General features: G+C 44.2%; 1 protein-coding gene across 6 annotated transcripts in view; it reads left to right on the top strand.

The window, feature by feature from the left end:
* Positions 1-19,066, top strand: part of MAP4K2 (mitogen-activated protein kinase kinase kinase kinase 2) — a 166,674-nt gene that overhangs the window by 95,341 nt on the left and 52,267 nt on the right. For all 6 annotated transcript variants that reach the window (XM_033957390.1, XM_033957389.1, XM_033957394.1 and 3 more), the window contains one exon: positions 5,285-5,415. In XM_033957390.1, coding sequence (XP_033813281.1) covers positions 5,285-5,415 — 131 coding nt within the window. The remainder of the gene's footprint in view (positions 1-5,284; positions 5,416-19,066) is intronic.

Here is a 19,066-nt window from a genome sequence, read left to right as displayed (position 1 = left end):
CTGCCCAAAGACCGCCCACCCTCGCCGAACGATTGCGGCAGGAGGGAGCCCAACTTACATTGCCCGAAGACCCAACCCCCTCACCCCGAAGATCGCAGCAGGAGGGAGCTCAACCCCTCCTGCCCAAAGACCGCCCCCCCCGAACGATCATGGTAGGAGGGAGACCAACCCCTCCTGCCTGAAGACACGACCGCCCCGCACCCTGAGGATCGCGGCAAGAGGGTGCTTAATCCCTCCTGCTGGACCACCACAACGAAACCCCCCACTTTTCCCCAAAGATTGCCGGTAGGATGGTACCCAATCCTTCCTGCTGGACCCCCCTCGCCAGAACTCCCCCCCCCCCTCCTGGGCTCACCTTTAACGTTGGTTGGCCAGGTCTTCCCACTGCCGTCTGGCAGGCCTGCCTGGGCCAATCAGGCCTTAGGCTCCTGTGGGATGGGCCGGAGAGGGGCGGGCCCACCTCATTTCGACGGAAGCGGGACGGACGGACGATGTGAAGACCCAGCCAGCCAATTTTCAAGGTGAGCTTGGGGGGGCCTTCTGGTGAGGGGGGTTGGGGGTTTCATTGGGGGGTCTGGGGAGGGGGGTTCTTTGGGAGGGTCCGGCAGGAGGGATTGGGCACCTTCCTGCCGGTGATTTTCAGGGAGGGGTGGGGGGCTTCGTTGTGGGGGTCTGGCAGAAGCACCTTTCTGCAGTCGATCTTCGAGGTGGGGTGGGCGGTCTTCGGGCATGAGGGGTTGGGCTCCTTCCTGCTGCGATATTTGGGGTGAGGGGGTTGGGTCCAGTCTTTGGGCAGGAGGTGCTGTGCTCCTTCCTGCCGTGATCATTCCGGGTGGGGGGGGTGGTCTTCGGGCAGGAGGGGTTGGGCTCCCTCCTGCCGCAATCGTTCAGGGGGGGACTGGCAGCCGCTGTACTTATTGTGGCAGGGAGATCCCTTGCCACAATAAGTGTAGTGGCCACATCTACTTACATTGTATGCGTCTCCTGCTGGCCTAGGGAGACATGTACGGCCGCCTAGGTTCACCTAAGGCTACGCCTAGCCTTAGGTGAACTTAGGCGCTTTTGTGGGTCTCCCTAGGCTCCTGGAGGCGCCTTTAATATAGGTGGCCTGCCTGGTGAGCAATTTTTTTTTTTTTTAAACGTGTGTCCCGATTGGCTGGTTAGACAGCTGTAGGATGCCTACATCTGCCCGGGATGCAGTTTACAGAATCCAGGCCTTAGAGGTTGCTCAATGATTTTTAATTTAATACATAAAATACAAGTACAGAATTTATATTAATTTTCCATGTAAATCTGAATTGTGAGCAAATGCACAGGGAAATAAGTTACTTACATTTTCTGCTGAAAATAGCCTTGTTGGCCTAATGATTTATTATGCATTTATCTAAACTAGGGTATCTTTCTGAGGATTTTTTGCATGTTTATTTTATCACATGTCTATTTTATTATGTTCTTGTTTTATCATGTGTCTATTTTAAATACTATGTATGTAAATTATGTAAACTGCTTAGTTTTAAACGGTATATAAATTTTTAAAATAAATAAATGTCAGTATTTAATATGCTCTCATGGCAGTGTGCAAGAACACTGTTTTGCAGAAGGCAATGAGAACATATTAAATACCGATATTTACTTTGAGGAAGCCCAATTTGCAGGGCAAAATGGGTCCCGTTGGCAAACACAGCATTTAAAAGCCATGCCATTTGCAAGTTTCTTGAAAGCTGCTGATTAACTAGGGTGATACAACACAAAATTTTGATCTGTTCAGATAAGATAAATGGTTTGTTTAGCGCTCCATATTACACGGAGTTTTCAAGCTGCTTTTGTGTATTTGTTACAAGTTAAAGAAACAGAGGTTTAAGTACTTCCTTTGTAACTAAAATTGTAGTCAAGAGATTTCACAGAAAACAAAAAAAGTTTTCCCTTAAATGATATTTAAATAAATAATGTAGGTTAATGGAATAAGATTGATATGATGAGGATTCAATCCATTTAAATAGAAGGTTTTCTGCCTCTTTCAATGCAACCTTACTGTCAATGTGTACGTACATCATCAATCGAAAAATACTCCCATTGGTAGGAAGATGTGAACTGCACAGTAGAGAATGACATGGGGACAAATTTTTCCTCGTCTCTGTGGGAACTCATTTTCCCATCCTATCCCATCCCGGAGAGTTCTTTCTCTGTCCCTGTTCCATTCCTGCAAGCTCTGTCCTCATCTGCACAAGCCTGAAACACTTTTAAATCATAAGAAGCACCATTCTAGAGCTCAGATTGTGATGTCATAATGCCTCATTCCACCAATGCCTAAGCCCTGTCCTCATCTGCACAAGCCTGAAATGCTTTTAAATCATAAGTAGCACCATTCTAGAGCTCAGATTGTGATGTCATAATGCCTCATCCACCAATGCCTAAGCCCTGTCCTCATCTGCACAAGCCTGAAACGCTTTTAAATCATAAGTAGCACCATTCTAGAGCTCAGATCGTGATGTCATAATGCCTCATCCACCAATGCCTAAGCCCTGTCCTCATCTGCACAAGCCTGAAACGCTTTTAAATCATAAGTAGCACCATTCTAGAGCTCAGATTGTGATGTCATAATGCCTCATCCACCAATGCCTAAGCCCTGTCCTCATCTGCACAAGCCTGAAACGCTTTTAAATCATAAGAAGCACCATTCTAGAGCTCAGATTGTGATGTCATAATGCCTCATCCACCAATGCCTAAGCCCTGTCCTCATCTGCACAAGCCTGAAACGCTTTTAAATCATAAGTAGCACCATTCTAGAGCTCAGATTGTGATGTCATAATGCCTCATCCACCAATGCCTAAGCCCTGTCCTCATCTGCACAAGCCTGAAACGCTTTTAAATCATAAGAAGCACCATTCTAGAGCTCAGATTGTGATGTCATAATGCCTCATTCCACCAATGCCTAAGCCCTGTCCTCATCTGCACAAGCCTGAAATGCTTTTAAATCATAAGTAGCACCATTCTAGAGCTCAGATTGTGATGTCATAATGCCTCATTCCACCAATGCCTAAGCCCTGTCCTCATCTGCACAAGCCTGAAATGCTTTTAAATCATAAGTAGCACCATTCTAGAGCTCAGATTGTGATGTCATAATGCCTCATCCACCAATGCCTAAGCCCTGTCCTCATCTGCACAAGCCTGAAACGCTTTTAAATCATAAGAAGCACCATTCTAGAGCTCAGATTGTGATGTCATAATGCCTCATTCCACCAATGCCTAAGCCCTGTCCTCATCTGCACAAGCCTGAAATGCTTTTAAATCATAAGTAGCACCATTCTAGAGCTCAGATTGTGATGTCATAATGCCTCATTCCACCAATGCCTAAGCCCTGTCCTCATCTGCACAAGCCTGAAATGCTTTTAAATCATAAGTAGCACCATTCTAGAGCTCAGATTGTGATGTCATAATGCCTCATTCCACCAATGCCTAAGCCCTGTCCTCATCTGCACAAGCCTGAAACGCTTTTAAATCATAAGTAGCACCATTCTAGAGCTCAGATTGTGATGTCATAATGCCTCATCCACCAATGCCTAAGCCCTGTCCTCATCTGCACAAGCCTGAAACGCTTTTAAATCATAAGAAGCACCATTCTAGAGCTCAGATTGTGATGTCATAATGCCTCATTCCACCAATGCCTAAGCCCTGTCCTCATCTGCACAAGCCTGAAATGCTTTTAAATCATAAGTAGCACCATTCTAGAGCTCAGATTGTGATGTCATAATGCCTCATTCCACCAATGCCTAAGCCCTGTCCTCATCTGCACAAGCCTGAAATGCTTTTAAATCATAAGTAGCACCATTCTAGAGCTCAGATTGTGATGTCATAATGCCTCATCCACCAATGCCTAAGCCCTGTCCTCATCTGCACAAGCCTGAAACGCTTTTAAATCATAAGAAGCACCATTCTAGAGCTCAGATTGTGATGTCATAATGCCTCATTCCACCAATGCCTAAGCCCTGTCCTCATCTGCACAAGCCTGAAATGCTTTTAAATCATAAGTAGCACCATTCTAGAGCTCAGATTGTGATGTCATAATGCCTCATTCCACCAATGCCTAAGCCCTGTCCTCATCTGCACAAGCCTGAAATGCTTTTAAATCATAAGTAGCACCATTCTAGAGCTCAGATTGTGATGTCATAATGCCTCATTCCACCAATGCCTAAGCCCTGTCCTCATCTGCACAAGCCTGAAATGCTTTTAAATCATAAGTAGCACCATTCTAGAGCTCAGATTGTGATGTCATAATGCCTCATTCCACCAATGCCTAAGCCCTGTCCTCATCTGCACAAGCCTGAAACGCTTTTAAATCATAAGTAGCACCATTCTAGAGCTCAGATTGTGATGTCATAATGCCTCATTCCACCAATGCCTAAGCCCTGTCCTCATCTGCACAAGCCTGAAACGCTTTTAAATCATAAGTGTTCGAAGCTTGTGTGGTTAAGGCAGAGCTTACAGGAATGGGACAGGAACTGCAAAACAACTCGCAGGGATGGGACGTGGAAATAGAGTTACTGCGGGGACGGGGGAAAAAATTACCCCGTGTCATTCTCTACTGGACAGTTCATCAATGCCCTTCTCTAGCAGCCATACTTTAGCACTGCTTCTAGTCTTTGACATTCTTACTACTTAGGGCTCCTTTTACTAAAGTGCGCTAGCATTTTTAGCGCACGCACAAAATTACCATGTGCTACACTGCGCAGTACGCTTCTAGAATAACGCCAGCTCAATGCTAGTGTTAAGGTCTAGCGCACACAGCAATTTAGCGCGCTATTCTGCGTGTTAAGGCCCTAACGTACCTTAGTAAAAGGAGCCCTTAGTTTTTATCCTTAAAATGTGGCAATTTTCAACTGCCTATTTATCAATAAACTAACTTTCTGCTTTGCAGCAGTACTAGTACCAAGTTGCTATTATTCAAATAAAATTAAGCCATTGTTGTCAATAACAGATTCAAAGAATAGCTATTTAATATCCAACCAATATTAAGTAAGTAAGTTTCTAACCACATTGCTATGAATAGCCAGCTGCATTATGAGGATATTTTAGGACCATGAGCGACCTCTAAATTTTTCCCAAGCTATTTCATATTTTAACTGTATCTTATCCACATGAGGCGGAACATATTCAGACTTGTGGAGGCATTTTCTGATGGGTTGAATTTTTACCATAATCTTATGGACAATTCTAAGGAACAGGTAGTATTTGGGCCAAAAACAATTAAATCTGTAAAGGTGACTCCAATCTGCCCATATTTTAGGCAGCTGCATAGTTACAACAACTCTGTTTCCAGAAAGGAAGGAAGTGGACTCTCCTCCATGCCAGGCCGACACCACCTCCTCTCTTCTCTCTTCAGAATGGGCTACGATGAAGCGCACAGATGAGACACTGGTGAGTGCTTTGGAGGGAAGAGGCAGGCGCAGAGCTAGACACAGATCCATCAGGCATTCAGCTTTTTTGCTTCTATCTCTTTGGTTCTGATATAGTTCTTGTGTTCTCTGACAAAACCACAGTGTACTATTGCAAAATCATCTATCTACCATGCCCTGCAAACTTGATAAAACAACTGCAGAGTTATTCTTCCCAATGTGCATCACTTTGCATTTCTCCACATTAAATTTCATCAGTTATTTGGACACCCAGTCTTCCAATTTCCTAAGATCTGCCTTCAATTTTTCTGTCTGTATGCGATTTAATTTTGAACAGTTTAGTGTCATTTGCAAATTTAATCGCCTCACTCATCATCCCAATTTCCAGATCATTTATAAATAAGTTAAATAGCACTTGTCTCAGAACAGATCCCTTGGTACTCCACTATTTACCCTCTTTCATTGAGAAAAATGGCCATTTAACCATATCCTCTGTTTTCTATCCGATAACCAATTCCTAATCCATAACTGAACATTGCCTCCTATCCCATGACTCTTAAATTTTCTCAGGAGCCTCTCATGAGGAACTTTGTCAGAAGTTTTCTAAAAATCTAGATACACTACATCAACCGGCTCAACAGGGAAATACTTTTAAAACCAATAGGAGGAAATTTTTTTCCACTCAGAAAATAGTTAAGCTCTGGAAAGCATTGCCAGAGGTTGTGGTAAGAGCAGATAGCGTAGCTGCCATTGCCAGAGGTTGTGATAAGAGCAGATAGCGTAGCTGGTTTTAAGAAAGGTTTGGACAAGTTCCTGGAGGAAAAGACGGGGGAAGCCACTGCTTGTCCTGGATTGGTAATATGGAATATTGATACTCCTTGGGTTTTGGCCAGGTATTGGTGACCTGGATTGGCCACTGTGAGAACGGACTACTGGGCTTGATGGACCATTGGTCTGACCCAGTAAGGCTATTCTTATGTTCTTTATCTACATGTTTGTTCCTAGAGAATGACACGGGGACAGAAGTTAACTGTGGAAAACAATCCCCATGTCATTCTTTAAGGAGAGAGGGAAGAATCAGAGTATGAATGAGCACAGCCACTGACTCTCAAGCCTTGCATTGAAGAATGCTGGTGTAGAAGAACAGAGGTTAAGGTAGACATTAAAAGAATTACACGGGATAGTTTCTTGCAGCTATCCGCGGGGACAAATTCTGTCCCCTTGCCATTCTTTACGGATTTAATGAAGTCAAGAAAATTGGTGAGGCAAGACATCCCTTGGCTGAACCCATGCTGACTCTTTCCCATTAAATCATATTGTCTACGTGTTCCACAATTTTATTTTTTATAATTGTTTCCACTATTTTGCCCAGCACTGAAGTCAGGCATACTGGTCTGTAATTTCCCAGATTTCCCCTGGAATCCTTTTTAAAGATCAGCATAACAATCTTCAGTAGATCAGCAATTTCATGTTTGAGTTCTTTGCGTACCTTGGGATGTATATCATTCGGTCCTGGTGATTTATCACTCCTTAACATGTCAGTTTGGCTTAGTACATCTTTCAGATTCACTGAGATTTCTTTCAGTTCCTCCACATCATCACCCTTGAAAACCATTTCCAGTTCAGGTAGAAGTCCTACATCTTCTTCTGTAAGGATCGAAGCAAAGTCTTTCCATTATGACCTTATCCTTCCTGAGTGCCCCTTTGCTCCTTGATCATTTAAAGGTCCCATGGATTCCCTGAGAGGTTTTCTGCTTCTGATGTACCTAAAAAATTGTTACTTTGAGTTTTTCCCTCTTTAGCAAGTTTCTCTTCATATTCTTTATTTAGCTTTCTTTATCAATGCTTTGCATCTAACTTGCCAGTGCTTATGTCCTTTCTTAGTTTCTTCATTTGGATACTTTTCCATTTTTAAAGGATTTTTTTTTGGCTCTAACATTCTCTTTCACTTTACCTTTTAGCCATACCGGCTCTCGTTTCCTCCTCTTTCCACCTTTGTTAATACATGGAATACATCTGTTCTGGGCTTCCCCAATGGTATTTTAAAATAGTGTCTATACTTGGTTTAATGTCCTAACCTTTGCCACCAATTCTTTTAACTTCTTTTTAACCATTTTCCTCATTTTATCAGTCATCCTTTCGAAAATTAAGTGCCGCTACAGTAGATTTCTTTAGCGACGTAACTCCAGATATCAGCTCAAATTTGATCTCGTTAAGGTCACTGTTTCCCAGTGGACCAAACACATTTACCTCTTGTACTATGCTCTGCATTTCATTAAGGACCAATCTCGTTGGGTCCTGGACCAAGCAGTTATTTGGCATCTAGGAATTTTACCTCCCTAGCACTCCCTGATGTGACATTTATCCATTATTATACTTTTGCCCAATTTGCCAGCTTTCCTAATCTCTGAAAACATTTCTTCATCTGTCTGCTCATTCTTTCCAGGGGGACGGTAGTATATTCCTATATGTATATTCCTTCCCTTCACACATGGAATTTCTATCCATATGGATGCCATAATAATAATAATAATAACAGCTTATATACCGCAGTACCGTGAAGTTCTATGTGGTTTACAAAAGATTAAGCAAAGGTACAAATTGATTGACTTCAAAAAGAGAATTAATATGACAAGAAATTCATTGTTGAGGAAAAAGTGATCAATAGGACAAGTTAATCGCTATTGGGGGGAGAGAGATGAGTGGGTCAGTTGTCTAGATGCTTTAGGAACAGGTGTGTTTTTAGACGTTTCCTAAATTCCTCATAAGCCATACTGCTCTCTGTCATATAGAATGTTTTTTTTGTTTAATTTCCCTCTTTAACATATAACGCAACCCCACCCCCCTCCAATTTGATCTACTCTATCCTTGCGATATAATTTGTACCCAGGTAACATAGTGTCCCATTGATTGTCCTCCTTCCACCAAGTCTCTGAGATGCTTATTATATCTAAACATAATAAATGAAGGCAGATAAAGACCCGAATGGTCCATCCAGTCTACCCAAACATGCACTCTATAATTTAATGATTTAATTTAAATTGTTCTTTTTCTTAGATATTTCTGAGCCACAAACCCAGAGCTCTGCCTGATATTATGCATAGGTTCCATCTGTTGGAATGTATGTCAAAGTTCACTCCAGCCCATTTTCAACTGAATGGCCATATATGGGACACAGACCATGTAAGTCTGCCCAATACTGACCTTACTTCTTCAATATAGCACAGTTACTTACTGTAAAGCACAGTTACTTACCGTAACAGATGTTATCCAGGGACAGCGGGCAGCTATTCTCACATGTGGGTGACGTCATCCACGGAGCCCAGATGCGGACAGCCTCGCAAGCAGACTTGCTTGTGGAAACTCATAAGTTTTGAGTCTGCCGCACCGTGCATGCATGAATGCCTTCCCGCCCAGCACAGGGCGCGTTTCCTCAGTTCAGATAGCTAGCAGAGAAGCCAACCAGGGGAGGTGGGTGGGTTGTGAGAATAGCTGCCTGCTGTCCCTGGATAACACCTGTTACAGTAAGTAACTGTGCTTTATCCCAGGACAAGCAGGCAGCCTATTCTCACATATGGGTGACCTCCAAGCTAACCAGAATGGGATGGTGGGAGCATTGGCAACTTAGAAGAATACATTTTGTAATACTCTCTGGCCAAAATGGCCATCGTGTCTGGAGAAAACATCTAGACAATAAAGAGAAGTGAAAGTATGAACCGAGGACCAGGTGACAGCTTTGCAAATTTCCTCAATAGGAGTGGATCTGAGGAAAGGTAGTGAAGCTGCCATGGCTCTGACTTTGTTGGCTTTGACTTGACTCTTTAGATGGAGTCCAGCCTGAGCATAGCAGAAAGAGATACAAGCAGCCATGCAGTTCGAAATGGTATGCTTAAAATTGGATGTCCCAACTTGTTTGGATCGAAGGAGACAAAAAGTTGAGGAGCAGATCTGTGTGATTTAGTGCGTTCTAAGTAGAAGGCCAAAGCACGCTTACAGTCCAGGGTGTGAAGAGCTGATTCTCCAGGTTGAGAATGAGGCCTTGGAAAAAATACTGGAAGTACAATGGATTGATTGAGATGAAATTTTGAAACCACTTTAGGTAAGAATTTAGGATGAGTACGCAGGATCACCTTGTCATGATGGAAACTGTGAAAAGTGGATCAGCTTGCAGCTCACTGACTCCTCGAGCACATGTGAGGGCAATGAGAAACACCACTTTCAAAGTGAGATATTTCAGATGAGCCGTAGACATTGGTTCAGATGGAGGCTTCATCAATTGAGCAAGAACAACATTGAGATCCCAAACCACTGGAGGCGGTTTGAGAGGTGGTATAACATTGAAAAGTCCTTTCATAAATCTGGTCAATAGGCTGATGAAACAGGAGTTTCATAAATCTGGAAACAGGATTTCCCTTCGATAGGCTGATGAAAAGCAGCAATTGCACTGAGATGGACTCGAATAAATGTAGACTTGAGGCCAAAGGTAGATAAGTGCAAAAGATAATCCAAGATGGAAGACAAGGAGGTATCTCGAGGCTCCCTTGTTCTAAGAGATGCACCACGTAGAAAATCTAGTCCATTTTTGGTAGTAGCATTGTTGAGTGGCAGGCTTTTTACAATGTCTCGAAAAGCCTCTAAAATGTCTCGAACAGATTGAGAAAACTGAAGAGGAGTTATGTTGAGAGGAACCAAGATGTCAGGTGTAGAGACTGCAGGTTGGGATGTAGAAGAGATCCTTGACTCTGTATAAGCAGAGACGGAAAAACTGGCTCCCTGTTGCTGAGTTGAAGTAGAAGGGAGTACCAAGATTGACTAGGCCACCGAGGAGCTATCAGAATCATGGTGGCATGATCGTTCTTGAGCTTGACAAGAGTCTGAGAATGAGATGGAATGGAGGGAATGCATATAGGAAGAGATTTGTAATTCCAGTAGAAAAGCATCTGCCTTAATACGATGAGGAGAATATATCCTGGAGCAGAACTGAGGCAGTTTGTGGTTGTGGGGAGATGCAAAGCGATCTATCTAAGGAGTTCCCCACTGAGAAAAAAATGTGATGAAGAGGCAAGGAATTGAGTGTCCATTCGTGAGGTTGCAGAAGATGACTCAACTTGTCCACCAAACAGTTTTTTTCTCCTCAAATATAGACAGCTTTCAAGAAGGTGTTGTGAAGGATTGCCCAATCACAAACATTCAGAGCTTGGCAAAGAGGGAGAGATCCCGTTCCTTCCTACTTGTTGACATAGTACATGGCGACTTGGTTGGCCGTCCAAATGAGGACTGGTCGTGAAGAAGATGTTGAAAAGCTTTGAGAGCATTAAAGATCGCTTTGAGTTCCAACAGATTGATGTGACACTGACGATCCGTGCTGCACCAGTGGCCTTGAGTACGGAGACCATCGAGGTGAGCCCCCCAAGCGTAGGTCGAGGAATTTGTCGTGAGGACCTTCTGATGAGGTGGCATCTGAAACAGTAAACCTCTGAAGAGGTTGGAAGAGAGCATCCACCAGCGGAGAGACTGTTTCAACGAATGAGTGACTATAATGTGTCGAGAGAGTGGTTAGCAAGCCTGCGTACACTGAGATGCCAGGGTCCACTGAGGAACTCTGAGGTGAAGTCTGGCAAAAGGAGTCACATGAACTGTCGAGACCATGTGACCTAGTAGTACCATCATGTGAGTGAAGAACGGGAAGACACTTTTTGGCAGAGCTGAAGAAGAGCATCCAGACGTTGAGGAAGGAATGCACTGAGTTGGATAGTGTCCAGAACATCTCCGATGAACTGTAGATTCTGAGAGGACTGAAGTTGGGATTTGGGAAAGTTGATTTCGAATCCCAAGCTTTGTAGGAACCACGTAGTCCGTTGGGTCGCTACAATAACCCTCTGAGATGTTGAATCTTTGATGAGCCAGTCCAGGTAGGGAAACACCTGAAGACCATGGTTCCTTAGAGCTGTTGCTACCACCACTAAGCACTTGGTGAACACTGTGGAAGATGATGCCAGGCCGAAGGGTAGCACTCTGTATTGAAAATGCAGATTCCCCACCTGAAATCTGAGGTACTGATGGGAGGCTGGATGAATGGGAATGTGAGTGTAAGCCTCTTTGAGATCTAGAGCAGTGGTTCCCAACCCTGTCCTGGTGGACTCCCAGACCAATTGGGTTTTCAGGCTAGCCCTAATGAATATGCATGGAGCAGATTTGCATGCCTGTCACTTCTATTATATGCAAATCTCTCTCTTGCATATTCATTAGGGCTAGCCTGAAAACCCGATTGGCCTGGGGGTCCACCAGGACAGGGTTGGGAACCACTGATCTAGAGAACATAATCAGTCGTTCTGATCTAGAAGGGGATAAAGGGATGCCAGGGACAATATGCGAAATTTTTCTTTGACCAAAAATTTATTGAGAGTCCTGAAATCCAGTATGGGCTGCAGATCACCCGTTTTCTTCAGAACTAGGAAGAAACGGGAGTAAAACCCTCTGCTCTACTGTTCCAAGGGAACTTCCTCAATGGCACGGAGACGAAGCAGAGCTTGAGCTTCCTGAAGAAGAAGGGCTGTCTGGAATGGATTGGAAAGATACTCTCTTGGAGGAAGCTCTGGTGGAATCTGAGCGAAATGAATCCTTCCATGATTATTGACAGCACCCAGAGGTCGGATGTAATGATCTCTCATCGATGGTAAAAAAGATGGAGACAACCACTTATATGGAGAGGAGAGGACAGAGGCAGAGCGATTGAGGTTATGCTCTGTGTGAGACAGTCAAAAAGGCTGAGATTATCTCGAGGCGCCTCGAGTGGGAAAATGAAGGCAAGGCTTCTCTGGAGTTTCGGTATCCCAGCGAATAGATAGACTGGGATGAGGCATTGGAATCAGCTGAGCCCTCGGGTTGTGCGATCGGTGTCCTCGATCGAGGAGTTGGAGGTCTCGGAGAGCGGGAAGGCCTGGACAATGTAGGCTTCTCTCTGGAAGAGGATCTGCGCCTCGATGAGGGCCTCGACCGGCAACGAGAGTGCTGCCTGGAACAAGTCTCATGTGAGGTTGAGACTTCGCCTTGTGCCTCGAAACGAGCAATGCCTTTGGAGAGAATATAGGGCTGGAAGCTGTAGATCAAAACCCCATAGACTCAGTGGTTTGGATCGAGGAATCTCGAAGCACTCCCAAAGACTCGGCTCCTTGTATGGAGTGTGAGATTCCAGTTGAGACACTCGCAAAGACTCGACTCCTTGCATAGAGTGTGAAGATTCCAAGAGACACTCGCAAAGACTCGACTCCTTGCATAGAGTGTGTAGATTCAGCTTGAGGCACAGGCAAGGACTTGACCTCTTGTGAGCCTGCTGAGTGCCCAGGCTAGACTGCAGGAAGCAGAGTCGAGGCAGGATTCTATTTGCTCAGTAACTGAACAAATTTCCGCTCTAGAATGGTCTGGATGGTAGCCTGCAATTGTAGATCCGAGTCTGAAACTGGACACTTGCTTAGGCTAAAAGCTCCGAGGTGGCAGAGGAAGCATGCTTCGACTTGGAGGAGTGATGCTTGAGGACCACCGCCGGAACCGTCTGCTGAGGTATCTGACCTGAGGGAGCTCAGGAGAAGACTTGGCAGATTTACTCGAGGTCGAGGTCCAAACAAGGAAGGTCTGATGAGACTCAAGACCGGAGTTGTGGAGGCAGGAGAACACCCCGCAGCAGGCTTGACCATCAGAGGTCGAGGGTATAGCAGGGGTGTCCATTCTAAAATCTTCTCCACTTGAACTCGACGACGTTTGAGGGCTAACACTGGCTACACTTCTTGAAACCCGTGACCAGTCGGGACATAGAAGGAAAGATAGCCGCTGCAAAATCGAAGCCCGCAGGCTGAGGGAATGCGGCAGGCCACGCCACTCAGCCGGCGAAAATAAAACTTTTTTTTTAACACAACAACTAAAAGAAAAACACAGCGACCCGGTAATAAAGAAAATAAAACACGAGGCATGGTGAGAGAAGCAAACTAAGTTCAGCGCAGAGCATCAAAAACGGACTTCTCGGCTCCACAGAAAACAGAACTGAGGAGACATGCCCTGTGCTGGGCAGAAAGGCACTCGTGCATGCACCGTGTGGCAGACTCGAAACTTCTGAGTTTCTACAAGCAAGTCTGCTTGTGAGGCTATCCGCATCCGGGCTCCGTGGATGACATCACCCACATGTAAGAATAGGCTGCCTGCTTGTCCTAGGATAGCAGGTGTTATCCAGGAAGAGACCAGGAAGAGAATCTAGTCCACTTTTTTTGCTAACATTGTTGAGTGGCTGGTTTCCTGGAAGAGTGTGGCGCAGTGGTTAAAGCTACAGCCTCAGCACCCTGAGGTTGTGGGTTCAAACCCACGCTGCTCCTTGTGACCCTGGGCAAGTCACTTAATCCCTCCATTGTCCCAGGTACGTTAGATAGATTGTGAGCCCACCGGGACAGACAGGGAAAACTGCTTGAGTACCTGAATAAATCCATGTAAAACATTCTGAGCTCCCCTGGGAGAACGGTATAGAAAACTGAATAAATAAATAAATAAATTTGCTTTTAAGCTAGGCACTGCACTAGGGACACGCCTAGCAGGCATAGGCTGCATACCACAATATGCTGTCTATATTTTGCACTATGGCCCCCTTTTACTAAACCGCAATAGTGTTTTTTAGCACAGGGAACCTATGAGCGTCGAGAGCAGCGCTGGGCATTTAGCGCAGTTCCCTGCGCTAAAAACTGCTATTGTGGTTTAATAAAAAGGAAGGGGGGTATATTTGTCTATTTTTGTTACTGAGGTGACAATGCATAGAGTCATCTGCCTTGACCTCTTTGAAAAAAACCCAGAATAGGAATGATAATTAACATTTTCTCAGCGTATAGTGTGCTTTGTGTTTTTTAATTTTATTGTTGGTAGATCATTTTGACTTGGTCATTTTAAAGTAGCTCGCAAGCCCAAAAAGTTTGGGCACCCCTGAGCTAGAGCGTTGAAGCAGTGTATTTCTATTTTATCCCCCCTTTTACAAAACTGTGGAGCGTTTTTTAGCGCCAGCCGTGGTGGTAGCAGCTCTGATGCTCAGAATTCTATGAGCGTCAGGGCTGTTACCACTGTGGCTAAAATCCACATTACAGTTTTGTAAAAGAGTGAGGGGTTAGTTTGTGATGACATATTCCATACTAGGCGAAGGTGTTTTCTTTGTGTTCGAAAGACATGGTTTTCTGTTAGGATTGACGGTGTAGGATTGATCTGTGCTGGTCTGGCTTGTTTAGTTTTACAATGGGAGTATTGATGTACTGCTCACTGCAATATGTAAGATGCTGCCTTTTCCTAGGTACTCATGTGTGATGTGTGGCTTGTTACTAAAAATCATGTTTTTCGTACAGATGGGGGGGTACCAAAAAATAATGGGACCCGGGTGTTACATATCCTAGGTACACCACTGTATGTAAAGATACCAGAAAGCTGGCGAAGCAAAAACTTTAAGTAAATTGTTATTCTTCTAAGTTTTGAGTATTTAACCCTCCCACAATCTCACAGGCACTCGTCCTCCGCGCCTGCTCATAAATTTGTGGAGTATGTAACTTGTCACTCACGCATATTTTTTTTTGCACACACCTCATCAATCCTTAGAGGGAACATTGGTGAGGACCCAGAGGTCTGATGTTATGGGCTCCCAGCGAGCAATGAAATTCCGTAAGCGGCCTCCGATGGGCTGAGACAAAATTTGTAAGATGTTGACGGTGGCTATGCTCTGAAGAAACATGTCAAAAAGGCTTTGCTAGGTCCTTTCTCATGTTGTTCACACCATCAGGGGTGTCTACTCTATTGCAGATTTTGGTATCATCCGCAAAGAGGCAAATCTTACCCAACAGCGCTTCAGCAATAACGCTTAGTATAGGTTTCTGGGGAGCAGCCTGTGGTTTCTGTTGTTGACAGGGTTGCTGTTTTTATCTCCTGGGTTGAGACTGAGCAGGAGCAGGAGGTTTAGCACCAAACCTTCTCTGGTAAGAAGAAGAAGCCAGTCTGAAGGAATGAGAAGGTGGAGGCTTCTTCTTAGGCTTGACCAGAGTGTTCCATCTGGTCTCATGAGCTGACAAATTTTGAGTAGCCGTGTCCATGGAGGGACCAAAAAGTTCATCTCCCAGACAAGGAGCATTTGCAAGCCTGTCTTGATGGTTGACATCCAGCTCAGATACACGAAGCCAGGCCAGGTGCCTCATGGCTATGGACATTGCTGCAGCATGGGAGATAAGTTTTGCTGCAGCACAGGAGGTAAGTTCAAAAGTGTCATAAGTAGAATGTACCATATACTTCCTCAGCTGAAACAGATCCGAAACTTGATGCTGAAAAGCAGGAAGTTTGCGTTCTGGAATGTATTTTTGGAAAAGTGAAATTGTTTTAACAAATGTTTAAGGTAAAACAAAAAATGAAAGTTATAGTTGCCAGAATGGTTGGCTAGCATGGCATTTTGGTACAGGTGTTTGCCAAACCGATCCATGGCCTTGCCCTCTCTGCCACGGGGTACAGAGGCATAGACACTAGCCCCTAAAGACTTCAATGTAGACTCCATCAGGAGAGATTCATATGGAATTTGGGGTTTGTGAGACCCAGGGTTAGGAACCACTCTGTACAGGGAATCCAACTTACGAGGAGCCACATGGATGGTAAGTGACGTTTCTAGGTTTTTATAAAAAGTTTCCCGCAAAATGTCATGAAGGGGAAGCTTAAGTAATTCCTTAGGCGGTTGATTATAATCTAAGGCCTCCAGGAACTGTTTAGAATGCTTAGAGTCAGCTTTAAGAGGAATTGATAAAGTTTCTGACATTTCACAAAGAAACTTTGAAAAAGATGACATCTCAGGCAATACAGGAGTCTCCTGAGATGAATGGTGAGGAGAGTCATCATCTGAAGAACCTTCAGCTTCAGAAAGAAGATGATCCTGCTCAGAGTTCCCCCACAGGTCTGAATCTTGAACAGAACAGGCCCGGTGCTGAGTACTCGGTGTCAAAGGCTCAAGATGTTTAAGTTTCTGTAATGCCTTCCGGGACCGCACCGGAGTCAACTCAGGTGATGTCTGTGTCGATGACGACCAGTGTCGGAGCCGATTTTCTGATGGAAAGCACCGACACCAATGGAAACTCCACTGCAGGTTCAACTGGTGTTGAGGGCTCAGACCAGACTGGCACCAGAGGAGTTGGTATCAACACGGGGAGTAATTGGGTCGGTATCAGCATTTGGAAATGCTCACCCAGTTCTTCCTTAAGCAAGTTGTTGATCTTTTGCTTAAGAGTAAGCACCGGTACCGCTGGCTTTTTCGCCAGAACCTTCGCTGTGGCTCTACGCTCCGGTGATGAGGAGGCCAATGATGAGGCACTCACCGATATGGGAGTGGAGTGCTTTCTTTGACCTGAGGCCCAGACGGGGTGGGGGAAGGCTTCTTAGCCGGCTTACCCACAGAAGGCTGCAACACCGGTGTGGAATGATGTGGTCAAAAAGCCGCGAGAGCGGAAAGGCAGGGAAAAGAAGTGTTTCAACAGCCATTAAGACGTGTCTTAGCTCAACGGAAACTAAGAAACTGACGGACCATTCGCCTATGTCGGGCGGGAAGGACTCGCACATGCGCGGTGCGGGCTATTGCAAACTTTCCAAAGACTTAAAGTGGCGATGCACTTTTAAAGTAGTCCATACCGGGGCTCCGTCGATGACGTCACCCATACGTGAGAATATGCTGCCTGCTTGTCCTGGCATAAATACCATTACTTTCTAATTAGAGATCCTCTGTGTTCATCCCATGCTTTTTTGAACTTTGTCACCGTTTTCCTCTCCACCCTCAGGAGCGCATTCTAGGCATCAACCACCCTCTCCGTATAGAAGAATTTCTTACCTCATCATTCCAGTGCAATATACTATATCTCTCCTATTTTGTTTTTTAGGCTTCTAGCATTTGTATACAGACACTTCAAATTATGTTTTTTCCTTGTATCTACAGGCTGCTGAGAACATGACAGGGATAATTTGAGTCCTGTACTCTGCCTTCCTCTTAAACACTCCTTGCTTTCTTTCACCATATTGAAACATCTCTATTGGAACTTTCTAAATATCCTGTTTCAATATTATTCTTAAAGGATAACTCCACACTGAACCATCCACTCCTGGGTGACTGTTGGCTATCTCACCCAACTTAGTTTAAAAGCTGCTCTATCTCGGAGAAATATAGACATATTATAGTAGATAAAGGCCAGATGGCCCATCTAGTCTGCTCATCCACATCATCCACTATCTCCTCCTCTTTCTAAGAGATCCCACATGCTTGTCCCACACTTTCTTGAATTCAGACACAGTCTGTGTCTCCACCACCGCTTACCGTATTTCATGCATCTACCACCCTTTCTGTAAATAAGTATTTTCTTAAGAGTACTCCTGAGCCTATCACCTCTTAACTTCATCCTATGCCCTCTCATTCTGGCACTTCCTTTCAAATGAAAGAGACTTGCCTCATTCGCATTTATGCCATATAGGTATTTAGATGTCTTTATTATATATCCCCTCTCCCGCCTTTCCTCCAAAGTATTCATATTGAGATCTTTTAAGTCTGTCCCCATATGCTTTATGTCGAAGACCACTACTACTATTTATCATTTCTGTAGTTCTGAAAAGTTTATTCAGTGTTGTACATCCAACACTGACCATTTTAGGAGCCTTCCTCTGGACTGACTCCCCTGTTTAAATCTTTTGAAGGTGCAGTCTCCAGAATTATACACTGTATTCTAAATGAGGTCTCACTAGAATTTTATACAGGGGCATCAGTGCCTCCTTTTTCCTACTGGCCATTCCTTTCCCTATGCACCCTAGCATCCTTCTAGGTTTCACCATCACCTTTTCAACCTGTTTGGCCATCTTAAGATCATGAATGTCACAGAGAGTCCAACAGGAAGATGGCCCACAAAAGAAGTGCAAGCAAGGAAAACAGTGGGACAGGACAAAAAGCTTTCCACCAAAGCCAATTGTATAAAAATTAGAGATCTTTTATTTCAGTCCAGAAGAGCATTCCGTAACAAAGATCCAACACAGCACTGTGTTTTGGCACATCAATCTGCCTGCATCAGGAATCACTAATATAAAACAAAACATAAAGGACACTTAAAATATAAAAAAAGCTTAAAAATGAAAATACATATATCAAACAGACAAATAGAAGGATACCATATGCATTTCTGATAATGACATCAATCCATGAAAATAAAATAAACTCATCAATCTGAAAGATATATAGCACTACATGAAAATGTGTACAAAATACAGGTTTACACAATTTACTTCCCATTGAAGCTTTTTATGTCTAAGTGTCCTTTATGTTTTGTTTTGTATTAGTGACCCCTGATGCAGGCGGATTGATATGCCAAAACACAATGCTGTGTCAGGTCTTTGTTACAGCATTTTAAGATTATCAAATACAATCACTCCCAAGTCCCACTCCTCTTAAATGCACAAAAGTTCTTCACCCCCTAAATTCTACCATTCCTTTGGATTTTTGCAGTTCAAATGCAAGACCTTACATTTCCTTAGCTGCCAAATTTCAGATCATTCTTCAAGCTTTGCTAGGTCCTTTCTCATGTTGTTCACACCATCAGAGGTGTCTACTGTATTGCAGATTTTGGTATCATCCGCAAAGAGGCATATCATACCTG

Source organism: Geotrypetes seraphini, chromosome 8 (assembly GCF_902459505.1).
Source record: "Geotrypetes seraphini chromosome 8, aGeoSer1.1, whole genome shotgun sequence".
Lineage (NCBI taxonomy): Eukaryota > Metazoa > Chordata > Amphibia > Gymnophiona > Dermophiidae > Geotrypetes > Geotrypetes seraphini.
This window is presented reverse-complemented; position numbering and strand designations above follow the sequence as displayed.